Source organism: Lissotriton helveticus, chromosome 3_2, assembly GCF_964261635.1.
Source record: "Lissotriton helveticus chromosome 3_2, aLisHel1.1, whole genome shotgun sequence".
NCBI lineage: Eukaryota > Metazoa > Chordata > Amphibia > Caudata > Salamandridae > Lissotriton > Lissotriton helveticus.
The window spans coordinates 112,381,963-112,402,561 of NC_136062.1; the positions used below are offsets into that span (position 1 = coordinate 112,381,963).

The 20,599-nt window shown below is 42.2% G+C and overlaps 1 protein-coding gene across 4 annotated transcripts in view; it reads left to right on the plus strand.

Annotated features, from left to right (window-relative positions):
• Positions 1–20,599, plus strand: part of PIGB (phosphatidylinositol glycan anchor biosynthesis class B) — a 166,197-nt gene that overhangs the window by 76,739 nt on the left and 68,859 nt on the right. Inside the window, exons 10-11 of one of the 4 annotated variants that reach the window (XR_013609834.1) lie at positions 4,518–4,737; positions 16,879–17,012. Coding sequence is in view for 3 of the 4 variants with exons in the window: in XM_078684865.1 (XP_078540991.1) it covers positions 4,518–4,737; positions 16,817–17,012 (416 nt within the window). In the remaining variant the exon portion in view is untranslated. Of the gene's footprint in view, positions 1–4,517; positions 4,738–16,711; positions 17,013–20,599 lie in introns of those variants that run through there. The other 3 variants (XM_078684865.1, XM_078684866.1, XM_078684867.1) reach the window with 3 other exon arrangements.

Genomic DNA, 20,599 nt, shown 5'->3' on the forward strand with positions numbered 1-20,599 from the left:
AGTTTGACACTTAGAATTCATGCTTAGATGATTGCTTAGCTAAATGAGTTTTTACGATTTTATATTATTTGTAATTGTCTATTGGAGCCTACATGGCATTTCATGCATTTTTCCTATACCATATTTTGATTATTCTGTATGAATAAGAATATTTTTGCCTTGTTGTCGGCCTAGAATTCAGTTCTTTACGATTCCAATATTTATTTCTTTTTAACTCTGCTATTCTGTGTTATTCTGCTGAAGACTGTAGTCTCTAACCGCTAGATCAACTGGAGACGCTGCAGCCAAATTACTTAGATAAACATTTGGGGTGTTCAACCATGGATGTTGAGATGATTATTGGGGTTTGGCTCCCACACAATTCCGTTCTGTCTTCTGCTGTCTGTGCAGTCAATAAGGAAAGGGATCGTTCTTGGTAACTAGCCTCTCTTACTAATTAATGGTTCATTGAAAGAGATGTTTAGTGACAATGGGGCCATTCTTAAACCCTACAGCCTGCACTACTGCCATGTTTTCGAGGTAGTGTTTCTGGGGGTAAGGAGGAACTATGCCTTTTGGTGGAATATTTCCAAAATATATGTTTATGAAGCTTGAGCTAAAAAACATAATTAATGATAAATAGAGTAAGACCCCTGCTGCCACTAATGCTATCTTCTGACATTAGCAGTAGAGTGCTGTTCATTCATTATGGGGTATTATGGAGTATTATCTGAGGGCACTTTTAGATTTCTAGAGCCTCTTCTGATGTGGTATTTGGTGAAATATTCAACACATGTAAGATTTGCGAAGACTAAATTTAAAAACGTGATCTGTCCTTTTTAGTTGCACAACTCTTTAAAAGATGCAAATTTGTCATTGTAGCCAATAGCTGCTGGTGACCTTTAAAAGTGGTAGGGTGTAATACCTATACCGAATTCCAGCAAGAGAGTGTAGTAAGCTAACTGAACTTGTTTTGGGGGAGGGTGTTGTTGGCGGCTCTCCGCACAAGAAAAGTTTGTTAATACATTTTAAGGCATAATAAATTGTTATAAGCATTTCCCAGGGTTATCCCACTTTATTTTTTAAAATTTAGTGTGGGGTCGCACCCATACTGGAGGGTGCAATTGCCAGCCTTTTGTGATGGGTACCCCTTGTATGCCAAGAATTGCATACTCTACGAGTACCAAACATTTGCAGTTCATGCTACTCTATATAAATCAAACTAGCATTTGCAAATCCAATAAGTTTTGTCTATGCAAGAGCTATTGACTTTGCCAAGGTTTTTCAGCTATGATGTACACCAGCGTGGGTGCTGTTCAGCACGGCTAAAAGTTAGTGCCGTTGAGGAGAGTGGCACTGAATGGAATCGAGTGGTGTGGTGTGGAGTGGTGTATAGTGGAGTGATGTACAGTGGAATAGCAGTAGTAGAGAGGTGAGGCATAGAGTGGAGTAGGGTGGAGTGTGAGAGTGGCACGGAGTGGCGTTGTTTGTGGTAGAATGGTGTAGAGTGGAGTATTTTAAGTAAAGTGTTGTGGCATGTCGTAGAGTGGTGTCGAGTAGGGAGTCATGTAGTGGAGGGGTGTAAAGTGTTGTGGCGTAGAGTGGAGTGCGGTAGAGTGTCATAGAGTGGAATGATGTAGTGTGGCATAGCTTAGAGTGGTGTAAAGTGTGAGAGAGTGGAGTGCCATAGCGTGTCGTGCAGTGGAGTGTCATAGGATAGTGTGGAGTACAGTGACCTAGAGTGCAGTGCCATAGAGTGTTGTGGAGCGGCATGGAGTGGTGTGGAGTAGAGTAGAGTAGAGTGGCGTAAAGTCGATTATAGTTACAGTTTAGAGGGGGGTCGAGTGTTGTGGAGTAGAGGGTGTGGTAGCGCACTACCATTACGGACAACATATTTTCAATTGAAATGACCATTACATTTGCACAAGCATACCGTTTTACTAATAAAACTATACAATGCACAAACAATATGTGGAAATTGCATCACCTAGTGTACTGATTGGTTTTCATCGTATTCAAATATTTGTTTCCACTACACTTCAGAATTACAAAAACATTTGCTTCATTAGTGCTTTGCTAATTCTGATATATTTCTGAAATGTTTGCACAGCTCATTTACAGACATTTAAATATTACTGTGTACTAGCACATTGTACAGCCTTCCTCCAGTACACCAGCAGAAACTAACATGATTGTCACATAAATTCTCGCACTTTCAATCCAGAGGCAAAAAAAGTAAATACCAAGCTTACTCGGAAGACAGAGCCCGAGATGTACCTCTGTTTTTGAATGCACAGCACATGTGACAAGATAAGAACAAAATGTAAAGGCCTGTTTACAGAAAGCGAGTACTCTTGGAAGAATACAGTAAACTGGCTTTGCTCCACAGGAGGGACAAAGACCTTCTGGACACCCTAAAACAAATAAAGCCAGCAAATGAAAAGCAAACAACTGTGATTTACAGAAGACCAAGCCAATGGCAAGCAATGGGCAGAATGCATTCTCAGGGAAGCTTTCTGAATGTCCCCAAGACGTCTTTGCAAAATCTAGTAGGCTTTGGCCTACAAATGCCTTCTAGTATGCCAGGGCCAGTATTTTCATGTGGGTGCTTTTCCTCCTCACTTATGCCCTCGTTGCCCTCCCTCAGGCCAAGTATTGCCTCCAGTATGCTGACGCCTGAATTTTGCTGTGAGTGTTCCCATATTGCAAGAATAACCCCCAGTATGCTTGGGGCTGCACTTCGCCTTGGATGCCCTCCATTAAAGAATTACCTCCAGTAGGTCAGTTCCAGTAGAAGGTCAAAGTTAGCTACATAAGCCAAGAATTACCTTGATTATGCCATGGCCAGTGGCATACTCACAAGCATAACACATGCACTTTAGCCCACTTCTCCCTACTCACTCACTCATTTTAACTCACTCACAATCATTCATTCTAACTCATGAACACTCACTCCCTTTTTAACTCCTACTCTCACTCGCACAAATATACTGCCTCTCAGACTCACTTTCACTCATTGATTGTCGCTCACATATACCCACAGTCACTCGAACACATACAGGCACTTTTACACACTTTCTTTCCCTCTTTCCTTCTCACTGTATCTCACTCACTCTGTCACTTGTTTCTCTCACTCATTTCCATACACAAACACTTGTAGATATACTCACTATCACTCTCGCCAATTCTCAGTCTCACACACACATTCACTCTAACTCACATATGCACAGAACAACAACTTTGGAATTATTTTTTTATTTATGTATTTGCCGTCCCTTGCCTCCATTGGTGACTTCTCCATTGCAGCAACAGGGCAGGAGCCCAGCTGTTGATATAGGGCCCAGTCAGGAAAGCAGAGGCACAAGAAATACCTGTCTCAAGCCCGCTTCCAGCCTCTGACAGTGCTGGAATCCAAACTCTATCAAACGGTGGGACAGGGCTTAGTCTCAGTCCCCACCCCGCCTTTGTGTATTCTCATTGGGCTCAGGAGAGCCTTGACAGCACCATTTTAACAGATATACTGTGCTGCCATACGCATGTGCATTATGTGTGCTTAGTAAAGTGGATTGTTGAACTACGCCCCCTCACACATGCACCCTCACACATGCACCCTCCAGGCATTTTAATCGCGGGATGCTGGCTTCTTATATTACGTTTTAGAGATGGTGGTTCGAGGTACCAAGGTGGTGCCCTGACGCCCCTGTTGACAAGCCACTACTGACAACAATTTGTAGCCGAAGGGTGTAAACCTTTGATTAAGCACAATATTTTGTCTGAATTAACAGTAAATTGTTACAAGCGGGGGGTGGGTATACTATGGTTGTCGTCTTGTTTATATCCTCATTCCTAATAACCAATACACACGTAAAACTACCATGGCATAAACCACATGTGCAAAGTGTAATATGTTATTTACTACATTGGGAGCGGGAGGAGGGGCGTCATTAATGACTCGAGGTTATGCCTCTCCTGAGTCATGGCCCCTCCCCACACTAAACATTCGTAATGAATAGCATATTACACTTGGCGCATATGCGTGTGTATATGTATACACAAAAATTGTGTGTGTGTTTATACACACATACACGCAGCTGCACAAAGTGTAATAGGCGGTTTATTATCGTTGTTGAACGCGGGGAGGGGGTCGTGACCCACAAGAAACCTTTTTCCACTCAGTGCATCTGCTGCATACATGGTTTATATCGTTTTTATTCATGCCTACTTGTTTTAATAAAAGGGATGCAATGGTTTAAATGTGTGTAACGGGGTCAAATCACATTGAAGACTGTCCTTGTGACTTTTAGGAGAGTTCGAACATGCAGTTTGTTAGGCAGCAAAAAGTGTTCCTCTCATGCTAATTGTTTAGCATTGAGGTAATAAACTTGAATTCGACATCTGCGTTTTAGTAATGAATGTGTAATGGTTAGTTGTATTTTCATCTTGATTGGTTGCTCACCAGTGGGAAGGCATACTTAATGTGATATGAAGATACATGGCTTTATGTAATAATTGGCACACTTTCACTTATCTGAATGCAGGATATTCTCTTACCCATTTGAAAACCTGGAAGAAACCTGCAGTGGCGTTTCTCTTTCTCTCAAACCTCGTTCCTGCTTTATATTCTGGTTTGATCCATCAGCGAGGCACCCTCGACGTCATGAGCCACATTCAGCATCTCTGCGCGGCGGAGGACTCTTCGGGTCAGTCCAGAACGTCTGTTTGGATACTGATGCCTTGCCACTCTACTCCTTTTTACAGGTAACTATAGGAATTGGCAGACATTTATAGCACTGCACTGTTTATTGTGAAAAGATTATTTGCTTTTATCCAACTACAGAGGTTAAGACATTCATTTTAAAAATGTGCATGCATTTTAATTGAACCCTTATACACATGGTAGTGGCAGCCTTTCTGCACATAGTGTTTCATCCTATTTGAATGTTTATTTCAAGCTTGTATGTGACGGAAGTGACGTCATAGCGCCATTATTGAGCATACATGTAGGACAGCACACTTCCCTAGCACGTGTGATGGTCCACATCTGCTGAGTCAAGTAACTTATGTTGGTTTCTCCTTTCTGACCTTCCACAGTGGTCACTTAGTCCTTTTTGAGACTTTGTCCCTTACACAAGAGGAAAATGTAAAGATTAATCAATTGGAAAGCCTGCATGAACAGCCTTGTTCAAGTTGTTTTTTTAACACTGTCTACCTACTGAGCTTCCTCAGGTCTGGGCCCAGTGAGCTCCAAGGTTGTCTGACCTACACCCAGATTGAACTCTCCCCATGCTTCTTATGGTTAAACGTTGCTTGTAAAGTCAAGTTTGCTTCACTTGATCTCACTTTCTGGTTGGGTGTGTAGGCTGTGAATACATTTTAGGTATCTGGGGCCCAAACACGTGTAGCTTTGATGGTTTACAGCCAAGTTAAATTGTATTATTTGTAAAACTGGTAGACAGTGGTACTTTTAGCTGTCCAGAGAGATGTCAGATGTCTTTAAAATAAGGCAGTGACTCTTTATTTTTCGGGTCAATTTCCTACTAGACATAGTTGCACTAATCTTGATAGCACCAAGCCCTAGTCAGTTTGATTTGATGTCCAGAAGCAGCTGAATGATCCTTCCCAATAGATAAGAAGGCAGTTAATAGTTTGCAGCTTTTTCCAGTTTCTCCAGCTCTGGTAATATGATCGGACTAGATGGAATATGTGCTGGTTTTAAGAGGCAGCATATAATTAACTTGTTGAGACTCCAAGGAAAGAGAGAGAAACTCTTCACGGATGTACTTTGAACTTCGATGGCTGCAGTTAGTAGTCTAGTTAAAAGTAACTAGTTGCCACATTCCACCTCACACCCCAGCAGCCCCTCAACTCCCAGCACGTCTCTTACTTTCCAAAGGTTAAACTAGCTTTTTAATTAACCAACAAGATGCTTAGTGAAGGGACACAGGAATCTCATGTAGAGTGTTAACAGAAACAGATTACAGCTACATGTCTTAGATGCCCTTGCATTATTTATACAAAGTTACAATCCAATAGGTTTCCTCTCCCAAGTTTATCCTTCACTTTCTCCTCCTCTTCACTGCAGTGCATCCCTTGCAGCAAGGCGCTAAAAACTCAAGATATTTTCTTAAGTTGCATGCTGGATTTTTAATAAGCCAGCTACTTTTCAGCCTCTGGTACCCTCTTCTTATAGATGTGTCCCATATTTAGGAGTAGGAGGATAGACAAACTTTTCAAATAATTCCACCCACATGTCACACCAGTTGAATTTACAATAGGAGGTATTATTGGGATGCATGTCCTATGTGTCTCTTAGAAGGGCAGTGCCACTCTCTCTGTTCATTTTTTTTATGGACTGACCAATGTTTAACCCTAGTGAAATACACTGGAGATATTTCACATATTTACTATAATGTTATTCAGCAGAGCTTAGATAAATCTAGCAAAACACGGGGGGCATCTAAATGAAACCCCCAACGTGGGCATGAAAAATTGGGTTATTAGTCTAGAGAGGTGAAAGCCGCTTTCAGGCAACAGCCAAATAGATTGTCAAGGTGAGCCACGAGTTACTAAATTAACCAATGCTTAACCATTTGGTAGCATGGTACAAAAGCGGAGGCAATGTTTAAGTGTTTTTCCAGCACACAAATAGTAATAAAGTGAAAACACGACTCAAGAAAAATCCCAAAACAACAAAAAATAGAGTACATTTCAATAAATAACATGATACCAGAATCACACAAATCCAATCAATGGAACCGGAGTTATGCAATTTCAAAGTTTTAAGTACTTATAGCGCCTCAAAGCACAAAGTGTAACTGGCGGTCATCTGGTCATGCTAGACCAGTGAAAAGTCACAATTTGAGGATGACCGTGATGGAGTGCAGGTTGGATACAGGGACCATGTTAGTCCTGCTGAAACAGTTACCTTCTCAAAGTCTGGCTTGGAGAGTTCCGTTCACACTAGAGGAGGCCGCAAGGAGCTGGGAGAGCGTCTCGGATGGTCGTCACTGTAGCACAGACAGCAGTCTGGGAGGTATAGGTTGTCAGCACTATCGTACGAAAAGCTGGTTGGATGTCAAAACGGTCGGTGCTTGAGCTTCTCTTTGGTGGTCACCACAGACTGTCATTGCTGTAGTGCGAAGTGCAGATCTTGTTTTGCCAGTCATCGCTTCCGATCGCTGTAGCACAAAGAGTCGGTCGGGTTCACTGGAGCTTTGTATTGGTAGGTGCCAGAACCTTGACGCCATCAGCTCTGTTTACTGATGCAAAGAGCCCAAAACGTCAGGATTTTACCCTCCTTCACAGGAGGAGCTCAACTGATGTCAGCCAAGGGTCCACGACCTGGGGAGGCACCTCTTGGAGATTAACAACTCACTCTAGCAGAGGCCAGCAGTACTTGTGCAGGTCCAGGGAGGACCAGTGCAGCTGGTCAGCTGAGCAGTTGCAGGCAGGCCTCTGGTGCTTGTTGTGTACCTCAGGCAGGAGGACAGTCAACTGACCCTTGCAGTCATGCATGTTACCCTAGAATGAAGGGAGCAGGTCCAGTTTTTCTTCTCGGAGAGCAAAGCAGTCCTCTGGTAGCAGCAGGGCAGTCCTATGCAGGACAAAGCAGTCCTCCTGGTAGTTCTACTGGTCCAGGAGTGTACTGAAGAATGGCTCAAGAGGTCCAGTATTTACACCTGGTTCCAGCCTTTGTGTGTCCTACCCTCACATCTGGTTATAAGAGGTTCTTCACTTCCCCTGTCAAAGCTCCAGGAAATCTGGGGGGGTCGGTGGGGTGGGGTGACCAAAGGCTAGTGTCTTGTTTCTTTGTGTGTACTGGGGTAAAGCCCACTGAAGTGTAAGTTGGGCAGGGAACAGTTCTGCCCGAGCCATTGTGTCATTGCCTGGGAGTAATTCACAAACCCCAATATCTGCGCCATTCACAGTCATGTGGCCCAGGATACTGACAAAAGGCACAAATGGTTAGGACAAGAAATGGCAACTTTCTAAAAGTGGAATTTTTAGAATTGTGACTTAAAATCCAAATTTACCATTAAACAGGATTTCAAATTACAATTAGAGTTAACATGACATCTCTACCTGCTCCAATCCAAAGTTAGCACATAGTAAATGTAATAAGGTAACCCAGTGTTAGGATATGGAAGAGATAGGCCTTACAGTAGTGAAAACGACTTTACAGAGTTTTTTAACTAGCAGGACACGTAAAACTTGAACTCACATGTCCTACTTTTTAAATACAGTTCACCCTACCCTTTGAGCCTTTAGGTCCTAACTTAGGGATGGCGTATAAGTATTAACAGGCGTTGGCTTTAAAGGAATATTGTATGGTAATGTGAAGCATTACTGGTAAATAGTATGGGAATTTATATGTATTTGTCTGGAAGCAGTGAACTGTAGAATAATATTGGTGACGGTTATTTTGTCAAGCCAGAGCTAAAATTCCTTGTAGGTTAATGTATGTCTTCCTCCTATCGGTGCTGCTGCCTGAGAAAGACAACAAGATGATGGATGGGATTCTTGAATGTCAGCAACTGACGGTCCCTCGGGCCGCCTCCAATCCATCGTTTTTCGCCAACCATGCCACCTCAATTTGGATCCAGCCATATATAAAACGGCCTTGTCCCTGCTCCTCATGGGAACATTCCTGCCGGAACTGCCAAGCCAGGTCCTCCCGAAACCAGAATACAAGCAACCTAGGACCATTTTCGCTCTGGTAAGAGCTCATCAGCCAGGTATAGCTTCCAGTAGCACATTTAGCATAGATCCCACGTCTGGACATACCCATCGCAATTAGGGTATCAGCTAGAACAACAACCAGGTGATGGATGGAATGCTTGATCTGATCTCAGCCACTGGAAGTCGCTTGTACCGCATCCCACACTGTCACTGGAATCAAGATATACCTTGCTGATGAGCCCATAAAAAGAGTGTAACTGGTCCTGGGTTGCTTTTGTTCTGGTTCAGGGATGACCTGGCTTGGCTGTTCGCGCAATACTGTTTCCATTGGAGCAGGGTCAAGACTGATTTGCATAAAAAGCTCTGTCCAAACTAAGGTGGCATGTTGTGCAAAACAACAATGGATTAGGATGCATCCAGAGTATTTACCTGTGGCTGAGATTAATTCTAGCATTCTATCCATCACTTTTTTAAAATACACTAGAAAAAGACAAACGCCTTAAAGTGATGAGAGACCGCATTACAGTGTCATGTGTGTGCCCCTGAAAGTTCAAGCTAAGCCAGCTGGATAAATAAACAAAATGATCACAGCATGTGGAGGGCAAGCACTTTTTGGTGGAGGCACACAACTTCTGCCTAATCTAAACATGTACTCCATGTTCCCAACATGTGGGTGGAGCTGAAGCCCCTTTAGTTTTGCTCACATAATTGTCTAACAACATCTGCGCTGTCAAGCCAGACCATAAAAATGAAAGTTTAGGCTTGCCAAAGGTCTATTTTGACAGGTCGAAATGGCTATTCTAAACTGCACTACAGGCTACTGTAGCAGGCCTGAGACCTATTTTAAAGGGCTACTTCAGCGGGTGGCAAAATTAATGCTGCAGGCCTACATGTAGCATTTAATTTACAGGCCCTGGGTACATGTAGTACTATTTTACTAGGGACTTGCAAGTAAATTAAATGTATCAATTAGGTGTGGTCCAATTTTACATTGTTTTAGGGAGAGAGCACAAGCATTTTAGCACAGGTTAGCAGTGGAAATAAGCACAGAGTCCAAAAAGCCAACAAAAACGGGTTAAGCACACAAAGGGAGTGAAGGCAAAACATTTGGGGTGGCCCTGCAGAGAAGGCCAGCTCCAGTAGTGGGTTAGGGTGGTACTGCCCTTCGAAACCATGCTAACAGTTGATATGTAGTGGTGGCAGCAATTCAAGTCCAGTGCTATTGGCCTTATTTTCTATGTGTTATTGTAACTGAGTGCACTGGCGTGTCTGTTGGTCACAGTGTCCCTAGCTGCAGAAGATGGGAGTTCTCCATCACATTTGGTCGTTATGACAGTCTGTACGTCCCGGTGATCAGGACCCACTCACTGAAACTAGTCTGTTAGGTAAAGGAAGGTTGTGATCCAATTTCTTAGTTCAGGGAAGGTTTCTATTGCCTCAGGGAAATCCAGCTCTCTTCTCCTGTATTAGTGACCATCACCCAGCAACGTTGATCTTCTTTTGGGCTCTGATTAGAGCCTGTTCACATCCCCACCTTGAACAGTTCAAACTAGTATGGCATAGATTCCTTGTTCCAGATACCATATATAAAGTGAACACAAAAAAGGAAGATGCATTTCTCCCTGATTGTGAGAAGGCTTTGAATTTTCAGAGAGGCTCACCTTGGTATGACTCAAGGTTACCGCACTGACCACCAAGGGAGGATACATGCTACCAACCCTAGGGCTAGTAACTTGCACATCATCTTGTCATCTGCACACTGTACCTCAGCCCTGAACAGAAAGATGCATTGCCAGAGGCAGTTCCTTTGCTGGGTTACTGTCTTCTCATCAGGCCGAGCCCAAACCAGAATCCTGGATGTTCTTGTTGCTGTGAGCTGTGGAACAAAATTAACTGGACAACCATATCAGCAGAGGAGTTGCACTGAAAAGTGGAGAATCTGCATGGATATAGCTGACTGAAGATACTGCACAGAGAACACCTTTAGAAACCTAAACTGCCCAAGTTCCACAATATCCAGTCCTGCAGGTCTGGTAGCAAGACAAAGACAACAAGTGAGCGGGGGCGAAGCCATGAAGATGCAGAGACCCTTTTCTGCATCCACACTGGTGAACCTGCACTTAACTTTATGCAACCTTGTATGTCCTCTGACAGGCTCCGAGAGCCTTGGAGGTTCTGAACCTTCTCTTCTTTGGGGGGTGGGGGGGGGGGGAAGATGGTGGGTAGATGAATGATGTGAAGAGGATATTTACCCACATGTACAATGCTGGCTTTCTTGGTGATGAAACCATTTGAACAATCTCTACAGACTGGAGATTTTGTTTTTCAGTGTTTCAAGAGAACAGATGAAGCTTTTGGGGTTAAGTGGGTGCTCAGATACCTGCAAAGTGTGGCTGTTTTTAATATATGTACCTACCGTTTAGTACACCCGGGGGGGGGTTAACCCACTTCTATAGGGCTCCTGATAAAAACTGAGAGAAATATTGGGTTTGCAACTGTTTCTAAAACCATTTTGACAGTCTCATGATTGGAAAATGGTTACTGATCATAATTTCCCTTCCAATTGTCCCAATAGTTTGTGGCCTTCCACAGCACAACAAATATAGTCATCATGTTCAGAGCCAAAATACAAAGGATGTCAATCTGTAGCAGTCCATGTTTACGAAAATTCCTCTCCTTCCAAAAAACAGATAGCAGAGTACCTTTCTGGCACGCCACCTAAACCTTTGCCGTAAACCCGACAACTTGGGGTGGCACCAGCGGTTACATCTTCTAAGCCCCAAGAGGGATAGTACATAAAGTACCTTCTTTGAAGAAAAGGACACCCGTTGCTGTCTCTGACTTCAATGAGTTCTGCTTATTCAGATAAGGAGCGTTAGGAGTCCGATAATGCTGTCCATATAACTCTCGCCTGCAGGAGGAGTATTGTATATAGATACAGAACCCTGGAAACAATATACACACACAATTGTTGATATTTTACAATGGAAATATTTATTAATTCATAAATCTGGTGTACCAGACTGATGGTAATTAATATGGTAATCTCATCATTCATGATATAAAAAAAAGACGACGCTAGGAAAACAGAGTTTTAAGTTATACTATCTTACGACTTTCTCCATCAAAATATTATTATTGGAGAGTTACCTAGATAACATTCCTCAGGAAACTAGAGAGAGTACTGAAGTCAGGAGAATATCATCATTAATTGGGATGAGGGATTAAAATGTGCAACAGCCTATCCTATTGCAAGGTGTTTTAATCAATGGTATATGTTCAATGGAACATACTTTTCAGATTACATTAGCATTTGGTTTGTTCAGTCATCACATCCTATGAGAGTTAAAAATATTGGTATCATAATTTTGAGTGAATTAATACTTACATCAAGTTTTACTAAGCTAACAAAAGTTGTCATTTTTTAACACATACATTTGTAAGGTTATCGATCTTGACCTGCTATGAAAACCAAGGACACACCCAAAGGAGATAGTGTACCTGGTGCACCTATGAGAAGGTAGTGTTTGAAAGAAAGATCATGGCACATCCTTTATGATTAGGGCTACTTTTTACTGATTTTTACAGATAAATACAGACCGAAAACATTTATTTTTGTGTCTGTATTTTTTTTTAATGTAGATAAAAACGGAAATTGGGTTGTTTTTTGAGTAATTCTAAATTCTGTTTGCCATGACATCCAAGCCAATAGTTGTGTGGGTTGATAGGAAAGGGTTGTTAAAAATGAAAGGGATTTTAGTAAAGAGGCTTTAACATCAGTAAATATACACAAGAATTATCCTTAAATTTACTTGTGTGCATTGATTTAACTTCAGCATGTGTTTACACCACTTAAACCTGGCAAGCATTCAAGCATGAGTGCATATTTATCAGTTAAATAAATGTGGAAATATACTAATTTCAGCTTTATTTATTCACAAAGACCAATATAAATATGGATAAATACAGATACAATTTTCCAAAAATAAATATGGATAAATACAGACGCAAATGTTCCAAAAATAAATACCATAAAACCTGGAGCCCTATTTATGATTAAGGCCTTTAAACACTTGCTGTTGAACGCTTGTTACTTTTTGAGCTTGTCCGTATCTGTGTCCTTAAATATTGGGAGAAGGTTTACTTTCTAATTTTTGTAGATTTTTATAACTGTGTCAATTATGGAGAGTTTAGGAAGTAGGCATGGAGTGAGAGAGGAACCAGCAGAAAGAGAGAGACTCATATGAATCGTAGAATATAATTTTATTTACAGATCTCTGGTTATGAATATAGAACAGCTAGCATTCCTAGCTCTTTTTCCTGTTTATTATGCAATTGCACTTGAGTGCCCTCGTTGCTCGATAAGAAAGAAGGACAAATACTGTGTAGACATCATATTTCACAAAATAAAGGTTATATTGGGATGTAAGATCCTAGCCAAGAAGCTTCTATCGTAAGAAATTGTGAAATCCTATGATGACTGGGCTGAGATTTTCATTGATGGTATAACAGCTGATTCGCATCTATCACTAAGTACACCTTAGACATGCTTAAAAAGATAAAATATATTTTTATTAAAAATAGAATGGAGGGTGTTTAGTGAGTGGGATATCAAAGCATATCAAGGGTATATATTCACTGACACACTAAGGGCCTGATTCTGATGCGGGTTGGAAAGCTTCCCGACCGAATCGGTTTGGAAATGGTTTCCGACCCACTCGGATCGGGAGAGTCTGACCGACGGAGTATGATGCATCCGGATGCTTCCTGATACGATTTGGTTGGACTCCCATTAACTTCAGTGGGAGCTTATGTTCCTAATCGCATCATACTTGGGCCCTGGGTCGGGAAGACACATTCCCGATCCGATATGGAAGGAGCAAATGCCATTAGGAGGCCTTCCTTACCGCATCAGAATCAGGCCCTAGGTGGGAAAGCTTTCCTTACCGCATCAGAATCAGGCCCTAAGTGTGCTGCAACTGGGGGAGGCAAAAGATCCATCCCTACCTACACATTATTGGGAGTATAACCAAATGCAACAAGTGGGTTGGTCTGGGATGGAGCACCTACATATCTGGCTCCAGGCTGTGAGGAAGCAAGTTAAATACTCAATAAAACTTTGGAACTAGAGTCCTCCTGCACTGACCAGGTGGGTTATTGGAGATTTCCAAAGACATGAAAAGGATGACTGGGTCTTATTTAAATGTATGTTAAACTTGATCGATCAAAGCGGTTTCCATACGTGCTTCACAAAAGATATTGAAGTATACCGAGCTGTGACATTATGCGATTACAGAACTATTGAGAGGCTCTTCGCTGTCAGAAGGATAACGTAATTTACAGCATACATGCTGCCGTTGACTACTGACAGCGGAGAACCGTATTTAGATATGCTGCTCAATGGAACTGATAGATTTATTATTACACATGAGAAAGCCAGCCATTACTTCAGTTCTGTTGAAAAACCTCTAATTACCTTCAGGATGGTGACGTCAATAGTCTGTGCCAAAGGGGAGCATATCGTGCATGCACTATTCTTTTTTTAAGTGATGGAATGGGGTTAGTGTGCCCTACTTCTAGGTACCACTCTAAAGAAGGTGAAGATTAAAAATGTTCGAGATGCATTGATTTTTATGTTGTTTCCACCAAGGATGGAGGTGCACTCATCAAGATGGACGGACAAAATGACAGTATATTTCATTTTATTGTGAGCATTTGAAAGATGCACATGACAAGAGGATTAAGTTAGTAAAAACTATTTGATTTAAGTGTTTTGAAGACCTGTCTACGCTCATCCTTCACTGGCCTATATTAAATGCAGGAAGGTTTGAGATTTTATGGGGCAGATTTTAAGCCCCTTGCGCCACCCGTAGGTCACTTTTCCCATGTTAAAAATGACGCAAAAGTGGCGCAAGGGGCTTTTAAATAATCACAGGGTTTCCCACAAAGTTAGGCTTTTTTGGTCCACTTTCCAAGGACACTGTGAGCTCAGCAAGAGAAGCACTGTGATCAAAGTAGAAATAAGTTATTTAAGGTTTCTATAACTATAACTATACATCTGAACTTTAAAATAGAGACGTTCCTGCTGTATACTCTAAACGTTGGGCTTTACTGTGATTGGATTTTAGTGTGATAGATTCCAAAGAAATACTATAAACAGAGGTTTCTGTTAATAAGTTGGTAACAGGCAACACAGGTTCATAGTAGCAGCTTTTCACATGGGTTCCTAGGAGTCTGTGGGGGCAGATTTCATTGAAGAGGTCTGTGGTGAACTGGCGTTGCAGGATGGAGCAGACCACGACAGGATTAGAGGGCGCCAGCAAAGGAGCGGCCATGAAAGTATAATCATTCACACCTGACTGGACCTTTTTGATGCCAGAGATCTAGATGGGTGTCTCCTGATGGTGAAACTATTTTTATTGGGTTTTTATCAACTGCAGACAATAGCAATTGTAGCAGGATGAGACCATAACAAATTATAATGGGTGTCTCCTGATGACCTGGACCCCAAAGCACATTTACAACAGGAGAGGTAAAAGTCAATATTTCATGACTGCATATTACAGCTCAGTGAATTGGTGACCATGAACTATACCATGAAAACCAAAATGGTGGCTATCTTTGAATAGTACTTTTGAACGAAGTAAAACTAAATCACAGCTGACTAGAAAGAAAGGGCACCAAGGGAATGTTTGAAACCATGGGGGTCATTCATCCCTAAATGGTTTTGGAGAACGTACTTGGTGCATACATGGAATTCAGAATGGGTCCTGTTTGCATCCATCAACGCTTTGAAGATTTGTACTACCACAGTGGTGTGTGCTGTGGAAGCCAAGTTGGAGGACATGCAGAGACGATGGTGGCTTCTATGCAGACACTGAACAAGGTGGCTATGCACATTGCTTCTCTTGACAGGAGAAGTTCGGAGATGGATATTTCTTGTCAGAACTGGCCCAATTTATAAATGTTGTCCTGAACAGAGTTCTAAAATTGTTTGCTAGGGCGAAAACCTCCGACAGGTTTTGAAGAGGTACCCAATCTGCAGATTCAAGAGGGTCCAGAAGGACCTCCCTGTGCGGGGGGAGGAGGTGGCCTAACGGCTAGGGCGGCCGATCTCAAAGCTGGGTAACCGGGTTCGAGTCTCGGCAGAGACCCTCAACATCCTCTGATTCTGGGCAAAGCACTTAATCTTACCGTGCTTAACAAAAAATGAATGTGTTCATCTGTAACACAACTGGTGCTTATGTAAAGGGCTCTGATACCTTCGGTTCTAGTTCACACTATACAAAACTCGCCCCCAAAAAATTGTCAAAATAGAGGGGTTGTTTTGTCGTTTGATCAGTGACCGCGCAAGACCCGGAAGGTCTTTGGTGTGTATTGCTACAGGAACAACATGGGAAGCATACAACCTCAGGAAGAACTCTCATGCTGATTCTACATTTAGAAAAACTCCAGTACCAGGCTATTTCAGAGGTAACTTGGAGGATGGAGGTCCGGCTTCTCTTGGTTATTAATATGTTGATCACTGAAAGTGACTATCTTTGTAGGGTATGGTGCACACCCTAGCAAAACACATAGTGTATCCCTAAACTAAAAACAAAACTGATGTTCCTGGCAAAAGGATGTTGAAACATTCATGGAGGGCTTTAGAAATAATGTTTTTGGCTCACACAGAAGGTCTACCCTTACGAACCCTGTTTGTGAGCCGGGCCAGGAGCAGCGTGCTAATGTTCCTAATTGGTAGACAGGACTTTCCAGGGTCCCCCTTGCTCACCATCTTCCATCTCAGGTCTGTCTAGACCTCGGTGGATTATTGCTCTTAATGTTTTTGACCTCCAAGTAATTTCTTGCTTTAAAATGTTGATTTTTAGGTCTGTGACATGACAAATGTAGTGCCTAACTTTGATTACGTAATTTGATTTACTGCACAACGCTACTTGAGTGCCTTTAATAACAACGTTTTACATGTATCTTTGTGTCTGTGAAATACAGGTTTCTGTATTGATTGGCTTATTTAAAAAAAAAATTAAATGCCTGTTTCCTTGTTTTATAGATTATTATATACGAAAGTCAAACCTGCTGCTAATATGTCTTTGCAAGAGGATGCACGTGCAGAAACTGTAATATATACATAAATCTTGAGCATTGCTTTTTAAAGGTGTGTATTTTACAGCCATGTTCACTGTCCTCTTTCGCTGAACTTCCTTGAGTGCCCTCCAGACTTAACCGAACACGATGGTTACATCGATGAGGCAGATCTATTTTACATGAGCCCGCTGGCCTGGCTCAATGCAGAGTTTTTCAATGAAACCCTATTGCCGTCGCACTTGATTTTCTTCAGCGTACTGGAAAAGGTAAGCAAATGTTTACAATTCTTTATATGCACCACCCGATTAATGGTCCTTTGGAATTAGTAATACTCATCATATGTTACAGGTGACCTTAAAGTCATCAGAACACTAGCACTTTATTCTTGAAGATGTGTGCCCGATTCACAAAGCTCTTTCTGTGAATAGAAGTGTCTTATTACAAAGTAGGATTGATATAGTCTTCCTGCAGTAAAAAAAAACAACTATGAATTGGGCACTATGTGGTTAACTTCCATCCTGTGTAGTCTGTTTGATGTTGATGTTGTCCATTCCTACACTACCGTACTAAAGGGTGATGATGTTGGTGTTCAGATGCATGGAGTAGTTGCTTTTCTTAGCTGATCATGATTTTTGAGTTGCAGTAAACCACCAGCCGCAGAAGGGGGTGGGGGTGGAGAGTATTGAGGGAAGGAAGCATGTTCTATGGGTTTGCTATTACTGATGGACACCTGTGTGCAGAATTAACAGCAGTAGCTGCTAGAGCTACATTTTAAGTGGGCTTTGGCAGAAAAACGTTAGCAGACTGATTAAAAGAACAATTTAATTCTATGCTCTCATCCTTTTACCACTGTGTTGCTTGTCAGTTTATACCTATAATTTTAAACTGAAGGACACAACGATATGAGAGAGAATCTGATTAAATAAAAAGGTAATCAACGTGTTGCAGGTGGCTCGCACAACTTTGAAAGTGTTTCAGTACATAGTAAGGATGGTGGATACTGAAGCAAATGCATTTTTAAATGACTGCCGGCCAAATTCAGAAGTACTTCTATCTGACTCAACACAGTCCTCATATTTGCAAAAGCCACAGTGGTTTCTAAGAGACGACTGATGTGAAAACTGAGCAGATCAGCATGGCACACAGCCAACACCCCTGCTTGCTGCATACCCAGAGCAAAGAAGTCACATGCTAGAGCATCGCAAATGCCCATGCAGGAAAAGAAGTGGACCGAGTACCAGACACATCATAGGTCCAGATTGTGCTGGAAACACCTGGGAGGGGGTGTGCTCTACATATACAGCAAGTTGTGTGATTGCGGCAGCAGTTGTGATCCTGGACTTTGTTTCCAGCTTATGCACCATGAAGTGGTCTACCTATACAAGGACGCGTCAAGAAAGGAATTCAATCCCTCTACACAAGGCACAACCCGCTGCCTCGAAACATGACTGTGACCCCTATTGACAGGTCCTGGGGTCTTCTTATAGGCCACTCACTTTTATCTTTATGTTTATGTTTACGAGATTTGTATTGCGCAACAAATACCCTGAGGTGTCTCGGCGCATTTTCATAATAAGCAGTGGGGTGACTTGCAAAAGATCCTCTAACCACACTCACTCAGGGATGAAACTGTGACGCTTCTGTTGTTACTCTGCATGGGCCTCTCATGGTCACACCTCTTCCGAAAGACGGGCTTTGGCTCTTCCCTTGATACTTTTTTTTTCTCCTTTGGCAAGCGCACCATCTTATCTACTTCAAAAGGCTAAATGTAATTGCTGTTCTCCAAGGTAGTGGCAATTTCCACAGCACTGCATGCTTCCTCTGTCCAGGACTCCCAGAGGGCTACACTGGATTCTACCCATGAGAAAATACAGCCATTGGTTCCAAAGTAGGAGCTATGGATACCAGTCTGTCAGAAGTGAGATACAAATTAGGCCAGTGAGAACACAGTTGACCATCTTTCACAGCATACGAACTATGACCAAGAACTTAACGATTCGGAAGACTGTGACATGAATTTGTCCAAGACATACAGAGCTGTAGTAAACTTATCTACATGGAAGATGGATCATATTTTTAATGTACGCTTTTATAGCATACTGGAGAGATTCCAAAAAGACATTGTAAACAGCTACTTATCCACGCTACTGCGAAAGATTTCAAGACTGAATCCACATTGCCATGGATCCACACTGTCATGGAACATGACAAGGAATGACTCTCGCATCCTATAACTGCATTCTTTTTGAGGCATGAACAAGCACAACAGGTTCTCCAGGGCGCCCATAAGATGTGGGAATGGCCCATTCAGCTTAGATGGTCATACTGTAAACAGCTCAGCAGAAATCATCATGATAATGAAAGCTTTCAAGGCGGTGAGTCCGAGACGCCACAAATGGGTCATTAAACGTAACCTCCTTTAACCATCCATGATGTGGATCACTCTAGTTGCTAAGTCATGGGAATATTGAGAACAAGAGGACCTGACAAGGTTCTAATACTGTCACAAATCGACCTGCATGGAACTCTCTCCAGGCAATTGCCCAGCAAAAGAGAACATTCTCCACAAGAATACTTAGCTTGCGTGTAGATTCAACACATGGGCAGAACATTTCAAGGATGTTTGGATACAATATGATTGCATTGAGTGGCTGAGGATCTGGTAAAAGACTTTGACAAGTCCAAGTCACCTCTGAAGCAGACGGTGGTTGAGTCTCCATCTCCATACAGCACATCTCTGCTTCTGTCCTCCTCCCTATCCGTAAATCTAGCACTGTCTTCTGGCACCCCCAATATGGTCAGACCTATGATTCCCATACAATCAACATTTTATTGATCCTATGAACTTTTCTGCTTCCTTCCTTTCACCCTTCACCCCTTTATCATAAATCAAGAAAAACACCAACATACTAGTTGCCTATGGCTGGTCAGCATACAAAAGTGTTTGGAGAAGTAACTTGGCACTTAAAGGTAAAGCCTAACCCCAAATGTGTTTTCTACTATATTGCTCTCCTTCCTCCCCGGCAGCTACACATTTTCACACCCTTCCCTGTATCAACCTTGCAGTACACAGGCCCCCTTCTCTGATTTCTCTTTCCTTTGAATTTGTTGCTCTTCCTTCGATATTGTAACCAGTACCAACTGCCTCACACACAGCTTTCCCCGCCCCAAAGGAGATTCAATATAGCACACGTATCCAGATTCGGTTTGATAATTTTCTCTTATACATTCCCTCACACAGTGTTATGTGGCTGTCCGCTTCAGGTATGAGCTTAAAGATTCACCAGCCTTTTGCTTAATGTTACTTGAGTCTTGAGCTACATCAAAATAAAGAAGTACCTTTCATACCTCTTATCCAAATAAGCTTGTAGGAAACCTACCTTTCACAGGAGAGTCTGAAAAGCTAAAATGCAACTTGTGTTCTCACAGCTGTATTTAGTAGCTATGTGATCCCAACCCACACTTGGGTACCACTTCACATGCTAGCCCCAAGATGTGTGAAGCTGCGATTCTTCCCAGGAAACCCTACCTTGCAGGATAGAGAAAAGATCACAAAATATGTTGGCAAAACTAATAACTTCTAATAGGTTGATTATGGTTGGGTCAATATACTCCCCTAGTCTGGCTTTCTTTCTGGGCTATCCAGAGTCCTCACCAAATTTGCTTCCACACAAATGCTGATCGGAGTGAACTGGAACCTGGCCATGTACCTAGTTGCCATCCAATCAATACCTTTGACAGTGTACTCCAATGTAATTGAAGATCATGGTCCGATCTGTGTTTGGAGACTGTTGAACCCAGCGGAGAACAAACTATGTTTCTTACTTGCGTTCATGGCACCTTGTCAAGAAGA